The following is an 8162-nucleotide window of genomic DNA, read 5'->3' on the forward strand; positions in this document are numbered from 1 at the left end:
AGACTATTGAAAACCCATGTAACTGTGTACCCAGAGAGCACCAACTGAAATAAAAGCAACCCTAATAAAAATCCTAGAATGATATACCTCTATAGCCTTTGCACTCAATATATGTCAGTCATTCATTCTCAGCCTTTACACTGGGGCTTACGTTTCTTTCAAAGTATAGATAGATCTTTAAGGGAATTAATTTTTAGAGATTAATTTCATTACAAAATCTGAACCAGTGTAGGATGACTATAGTTAATAATAATGTATTACATCATTTCACATGACTAGGAGGATATTGAATGTTCCCAACACAAAGAAATGATAAATGTTTGAGATGACAGATGTGCTGATTCCCCTGATGTGATCACAATACATTATGTGTATCAAAACATCACTAGGTACCCCATGAATATATACAATTACTATTTGTCAAGTAAAAAAGGTAAAATTTTAAAATCCGAGCAAGAGTACAACCTTATCTATTAATGCACTTTTTAAAACACAGGAGAGATGTTTTTGCTGCTATTTAATCTTCACTCAGTTTCACCAATAACTCAACAGGTGCGTAGAATGTGGAAGTCCTTGAAGCCACTCCACAGCTTCCACTAAAGGAGATCACTGTGGCAAAGTTTTCAGCTTCTTTCTTAAGATGCTCATATATTGCTAAGGCTTTCCCTTTAATTGGGAGAAAGCTGACCCGCTTGTTTCTTTGTCTTCAGTTGAAATGTTTAATTTTTACTGTTTTCTTTGCTGCACCCAACAAATTCTGACGCACTGGCAATTATCTGTGCTATTTTTTTCCCTCCAGAGTCATCTCCAGTTCTATGCCACATTGACTCCTTTAATTCATTTATAAATGTGACATCACAATCTCTCCAAATTCTTTAGTTTTAAGATGTTCTTTGATTGTTCAAATATTTCAGAATTTTCCCACTAACCTTATGACAACCCACTGAGCATTCACTGACATTTTTAGAATTAACTCCCCATTTATAATTAATATAAAATATGTTCCTAGCCAAAAACAATATTTCTAAACTTTTCTTCTTGGCGTTACTTGAAAATAAGAACAAAATATTTACTAGAATAAAATGTCATTTAGAAATCTTTTGCTGTATTCTCCTGAGAAATGTCAATCTGATTCTTGATCTGTTCTTTCAAAGTTTTGTAAAATTTCCTTTGTCTTTGATATTCTTAAATATCTACAATGTGTTTAAGTGAGATGAATTCCTCCCACTTTGTCTTTGACACCCCTTGAGCCCTTTTAGTCTGTCTTTTTTCATCGTTAATGTAATGCAATTCTTGATCATTAATTCTTCAAATATTTCATTCCTTGTGCTCATTTTTTTCATCTCCTTCTGGGGCTCCAACCATTCCTATGATTGTCCTTTTATTTCTGTGTGTCATATTGCTTTGCTTTTAAATTTTCCATCTCTTTATTACTTCGTCACATCTCCTGCGAGTTTCTAGAGCTGGCCTTCCAGTGCATTAATTCCACACCAACAGCTGTACCCATTCTGCTCCTTAAATCAATGGTGGAATAATTTATTTCACCTAATTTCAAAATGTGTATTTCAGAAGTCAAAGGGAAATCTGACTTTTCCTCACCCTAGAGCCCGTCAGCTAGGGTAGGCGTGTGATCTAGAATCAGCCAGCCAAGAATCCCACCCAGGATGGCTCAAAGAGACACATTCTCAGAGGCAGTGGCAGTGTCAACACCACAGTGCTGACAGCTGAAATGGGAGACGTGGTGCCAGCATCAGTCCCTGGAGCATGACTTGATTGTGTTCTTGTCTATTTAGCCTGTCTTGGTTCCCATTCTGAGGTTGATTCTCCAGCCTTCTCCTTGGTTCTATAATGTAGTCAATTTCCTTTCAGTAAGTGTATTTTCTCCTTAAGTCATATGAAGTTGGACTATGTCATGCATAACTGATAGCACAGGTGACAGAAGTTGAGATATGGGAGAAGAGCAGGGCAGGTAAAGCACTCATTTCTTCCTCCTACATAATTAGGACTCTATGGATATTGTCGTAAGGCATGGTTCAAAAAGCAGGGTTGAAAATATATTACTTATAATCGTAAAAGTAATGACAGAATGACAAAATAAAACTAATCAAATTTAGGAGAGGGAATTTGATTAGAGGTAAAATGAGATAATCCCCAAACCTTGATGAATGGGACTCAAAAGCTTCAGTTTAAAGCTGGTAAGACAAGTAAGAGAGCCAAAATCTTACTATTTAGAATTGTAAAAAATAACCACTAAAAGAACTAACACAAGTGATAAGATACAATTCTATCCAGGTAGTGGGACTGATAATGGAAGGCGGCGTGGGAAAACGTTCCTGTTCATTTTCTACCTTTCTGTGCTGTTTAATTCATTTTTAGCCATGCTCATATATCACATTTTTAACATTTCACACCTCCTCTAGGCTACACCACCACAGAGCATATCACATAATTAAATGTAAGGCCATTAATACACACACACACACACACACACACACACACACACACACACACACATGGATCCAGCTGCAACTCTAAAAATGCAAATTATAAAAGATTCAATTACATAGGAGTTAATTCAAGAGTATATATTTGCCTTTGGATTTGTTTTCTTTGCTAAAACACAAAGCAGTCTCATACCCATCATAAGCTAAATTGTGTACAGAAAAAGAAGGAAATCCACAGGCTAATCCTATTTTGAATTCTTACAAGTATGAACAATGAGCTACTTAGAATTTACTGGAAAGAGCACAAGACTTGGAGTCAAAAAATCTGGGACTACTCCATCTACATTATTTACAAGTTGATGATATCGGGCAAATCATCACTCTAGCCTTGTCACCTGTAAATTGGGAATAAAACTGCTAACTGCATAGAGTTGCTATTAAAATAAAATGAGATAATGGACTATATGTGAGATTGTCTGGTAAAATGTAAAGCCCAATACAAATATTAAACACTATTATCATTATTACAGCAACTGGTCACAAAGGACATCTGTAAAAAAAAAAAAAAAGAAATGGCATAATGAAAATTAATTCTACTAACAAATATATAACCAAGAAGCAGCACCTTGCTATTTAAAAAGAATGAATATGATCCTTCCCAGGACACAAAATATGGTACCTGACCTCACACAACTCACAGAGACAGTGGAACTAGTCTCCCCCTGTGTGATGACTGGTATCCACATGTGCCTAGCATGTACCTCAATTCTCAGCTTCAGGTAAGAAAGAGATATGTTTGAGAGAATAGATTAATGAAAGTAGATTCGCATGGTCAACAGGAAGCAGAAAAGAATGTTTAAGAACATCAAGCGTTACCATTTAGATTTCAGATCCCCCAGAGCTGAAACAAAGAAGGCTAGAAAGAAGGCAGAGAAAGAGGTGCATAGAAAAGTCTGTAGCAAGAGGGAAGGGATTCAAAGGAGGGAAGGGCAAGGTTAGCTCGTTAGGAAAGTAGCATGTTGTAAAGCAAAGGACCCTGGACCAGGAGTCAAGAAACAGCTCTAGTTGCAGCACTGCCACAAGCTCTCTATGAAACCCTGGGCAGGACACTGCCCCTCTCAGGCCTCAGTTTCTTTACCTATAATACAAAGGAGGTGTTGTAAGAGTAGTTAGTACAGCTAATCAATCGTTCACAGAGTATTTATTGTTTATTATGGGATAGGCAGTTGTTCTAGTCTCCAGGGACATAGGAGAAAATAAAAACAGACACAGCTCCTGCTGCCATGGATCTGGCATTCTTAATGATCTCTCTCCAACTCAAAGACCTGGCACACTGGAACTCTGACTGTAGGCTGTGGTGCGGCCACAGTGGACAGGCAAAATGGCTAAATGACTGAAGAGAAGACAGCATGAACTCTTCAAAAGCAGTCTATTTTTCTTTTTTTTAAGCAGAAGCAAGTGCTCCTCACTCTCATGTTGCCCGAATCCAGGTCCTGAGCCTTGGAGCTTAATACAGATCGTGGCATCTAACTGACTTTTATTCTGAAAGCCAAGACTGGGGCTCCAAGAAAATTCCAGAAATATACGATGTTTTGTTTTGTTTTTCAGTTACATAATTAGAGTCATTACAGCAGAGAAATGGGGAAATTATTTCATGCTTTTTTAAAAAAGCCTATCTAAAATGACTAACATTAATGTAATTTCATAAAATTTAACAATCACTATAATTGTTCCTAATGTTTTCTATAATAAGAAAAACACAATTTATATATGAATTATTTGCTATATGTAGACAGAATATAATACCTCTTTCACCAAACATGAAGCCCTAACCTTGATTTCTGTAGTACATTAAAAAAATGTATTTTGTATTGCCAAAAGAGAAATAGTATTGGGTTTTGATCCGTTATTTTCTGTTGCTCATTCATTAAATTGGAGTAAAAGAAGGAAAATCTTAAAGACATGAAAGGCAGCTCCCTTATAGAGAGCTGGAGCATCCCAAGAGTGCCTCGACCACACATTTCTCCCCAGATCATGGGCCCCAGCATCTCCGAGCACACACTGTCTTCCGCAGGATCTTCTGACAAGTCTGCTTCACCCTAGGAATCCCCATGATCAGTATGAGGGAATGAAGAGAAGGATAGGCAGCCATGACTGTCTCAGAGATTAAGACACTGGTGAGATTAGGAGGATAAGTCTTGGAGGTGATGGAGAAGGGGGTGGCTATGACATAAACCAGGTGAAGTAAGAGGAAGCAGCCCAAGGACTTCAGGGCAGTGATGTGAGCCTTGGCTCGGGCATCCCTCCTACCAGCTGAATGGACCTTCATCTTCCTGTGGTGTGTATACAAAGAGACAATCAGCATCCCAGAGGAAACAAGAAACACTATGAAAGGCAACCCACTTCCTGAATTGAGCCGAAATACATAGAAGTACTGCCAACTTGCAAAGGGATACAGGATGGTGCTGTTTCCTTGGGGAGGACGATAGAGCATTAAGCCGATTTGGACTGTAAGGAACAAACTGATTATAAAGTACCACAGAAGGCAAAAGAGACTCAGGTTATAGGCCCTCTGCTTCAACCACAAGTAGGCAGGATGATCACAGGCTGTGATCTTCTTGCAATAGAAGACACTGAGGAAGGTGGCAAACCACAAGCTGGCTTGGCTTACCAGGACCCAGAAGATACTAAGATAGCGGAGCCAAAGGCTGCTCTGGAAAAGTGGAAACAAGCTTAAGTCCAAAATGATCAGCCACTGCAGGAGAAATCGGCAGCCAGCCAGGCCCAGGATAAGGAGGTTATATGAGGACCGCCTGAATTTTCTCATCCATTCCCTGAAACTCCAGACCACGAGGACTCCATTTCCAATTAAACCGATGAGAAATTCAACTACTGCTACCGGCATCAGCAGTCTTAGAGCAGTACTCAGCATGGCTGGGGAGGGGAGGCTCTCACTGCTCCTGGCTGAGGTCGGATCCCCTGGTAGGGATAACGCACCAGGGTAAATTTTCACACCACAAAATCTGGATTTGACCTTGTCCTTCTGTAATCTATCTTCAAGCAAGACTGAATAGCTGTGATGAGGAACAGAGAGGTTGGAAATTATGATACCCTCTGTATTTGCATCTACATGAAGGAACCCTGAGTGTAGACCCAGAGATGGCAAACAGTACCACAGACACTGGATCTCCATCTCAATGGTCACAGGCCAAAGTCTAGACACCAGGATACAATGAAACAAGAACCCTCAACAAGAAAGACCAAATCAAAACATGCTCATGCTCTATAAAGTGCCAGTTATAAGCACATATGCTATATATTAAAAAAAAAGAAATTTTATTTTCATAAAAAGAACATTGGACTGGGCACAGTGGCTAACGCCTATAATCCCAGCACTGGCCAACATGGTGAAACCCCGTATCTACAAAAAATACAAAAATTATCCAGGCATGGTGGCAGGTATCTGTAGTCCCAACTACTCAGGAGGCTGAGGCAGGAGAATCACTTGAACCCAGGAGGTGGAGGCTGCAGTGAGCCGAGATTGCACCACTGCACTCCAGCCTGGGCGGCAGAGCAAGACTCCATCCCCCAACCAAAAAAAAAAAAAAAAAAAATGTAAGCATGATGAGAACTCTCTATGAAGCTATAGGCAGGTAGGCCACTGCCCCTCTCTAGGCCTCAGTTGCTCTACTAATAACTGAATGGCTTGTAGGCCTAGATTTCCATTTCCTGAGTAGACTTACAGAGTGCTTATTTTGTGTCAAGCTACAGTGTACTAGGCGCAGGGGATGGTACCATTATAATACACAGTCCCTGCCTCCAGGTAGTGTTCATTGTACATCATCTCCACCCAGCTGCAAGAGCTAGCATTCTAAAACTCTGGCTATAGGATATGGAGGGGCAGAGAAGGTCATGATCTTCTGCTGGCCAGAAAATCTAGGGGAGGCTTGAAAGTATCCAAAAGCAGTGTTTCTTTGGCAACTTTCTGATAGAGTCATAGTGCCTCTCTCTTCCCACCTGCCCCAATCTAGCCTTGCAGAGGAATCTGCCAGAGATTCTGGTAGCCAACTGACATATTACCAGAAACCTAGCTTGGCATCAAAAAAACAAAATATCTAGAAATATAAAGACAGGATTTTTGGCAGACTACTTTACTACCGGTGTTGAGAGGCTAAACCACATAGAAAATCGAGATACTAACGTAGCTAATTCCACTAAGAAAAGTGCTTGCCTAAAAAATATCCAGGAATTAACATACAGGTTCACTTCTTTTTAAAATATATTATTTTCAAACAATAGCTATTTTATACTTCCTTTTATCAAAAACATAGTGTATTGGCAAAGGAAATTGGATTATCTGCAGTAATTTTTTTTTAATGTGATACTTTCCATGCAAAATATGAAAACTCAGTTTTGACTTCTGTAGTTTATTAAAATAATGTGATTTGCATCGCTTAGAGTGCAATAAGCTCCAGTTTCTATCCTGTTTTTCATTTTGTTTCAAAAAATCAAAGAAGAAACGAGGAGAATTGAGAATAAAATTTTTATTTTACTAAAAACCTACAGTTATTTTTACTGTTGTCAATGATACAGTTAAGGGCTTGATTAGATCCTTCTCCCACATCGTGGCCTCTGGGATTTCCAAGCACATATTATCTCCCACAGAATTCTCTGACAAGTCTGATTCCTCATAACCATTACAATAGAGGGAAGTGAAGCAGAGGCAGCCATGAGTCCTCAGAGATGGCAAGAATGGTGAGATCAGAGGAAGATTAGAAGGTTATGGAAAAGTGGCTGGCCAACGCAGAAACCATGTAAAGGGGGAAGTTCAGAGCCAGAGCGACATGCACTGTGGTTCAAGCCTCCTCCTTACAGCTGTGTAGTCCTCCACCTTCCTGTGATGTCTACACAAAAAGACAAGTGGAACAGGAACACCACAAATAGCGATCAGTTTCCTGCACTAGACTGCAATCTATAAAAATAACAGGTTTAAAATGGGATGGAGGATGCTGCTGTTTCCTGTTAATGGTTTTTAAAGCGTCCAGCCAACAACAGCTGAGAAATAAAAAGTGATCTTGAAAGACATTAGCAAAAACCAAAAACCCAGCCTCCAGGCCCTCTTCTTCAGCTGTAAGAAGTCAGGGAGGCGAAGCTCATGATCTTCATGCAGCAGAAGCCACTGAAGAAAGCAGCAAACCACATGGTGGCCTGGCTTACCAGGACTCAGAAGACATTAAGACAGCAAAGCCAACTACTGCTCTGGGAAAGTGGAAACAGGTTAAGTCCAACAGGATCAGCCTGAGTAGGGGAAAGTGGCTTAATGAAGATTCACAGGGACTCCTTACATTGTTTTGACCCATTCTCTAAAACTCCTGACTACAGGGACTCCATTTCCAACCAGGCCAGTAAGAAATTCAGCCACTGCAACTGGAATCGGACTCAGCAGTCAACGTGGCTGAGAAGGGGAATGTCTCACTGCTGAATCAGGAGGTGCCTTGTTTCAGTGCTGATGAGTATGTCCTGCTCCTGGCTGTGTCAGAATCCCTGAAGATGCTATCAGTATTATGGTAGAACATTTCACCTCTCACAACTCAGATTTTGCTACTGTCTGAAACCCATTCTCTGGTAAAGATATTACAGCTGTGAACAGAAAAAACATTCTTGAAGGTAACAGTCCCACCTTCATTCACATCTACACGACGCTGGTCTGGGATCTGA

At 40.0% G+C, this 8162-nt stretch overlaps 1 protein-coding gene across 1 annotated transcript; it reads right to left on the minus strand.

Annotated features, from left to right (window-relative positions):
• Nucleotides 1-3856: 3856 nt before the first annotated feature.
• On the minus strand, nt 3857-5804 carry TAS2R5 (taste 2 receptor member 5). The gene has a single exon (XM_032275797.1). It carries the CDS (start codon nt 5635-5637, stop codon nt 4477-4479), a length of 1161 nt encoding a protein of 386 aa, XP_032131688.1. The 5' UTR covers nt 5638-5804; the 3' UTR covers nt 3857-4476.
• Between the last annotated feature and the right edge of the window lie 2358 nt (nt 5805-8162).

This window comes from Sapajus apella, unplaced genomic scaffold (assembly GCF_009761245.1).
Source record: "Sapajus apella isolate SASKATOON/1434 unplaced genomic scaffold, GSC_monkey_1.0 scaffold7, whole genome shotgun sequence".
Taxonomy (NCBI): Eukaryota; Metazoa; Chordata; class Mammalia; order Primates; family Cebidae; genus Sapajus; species Sapajus apella.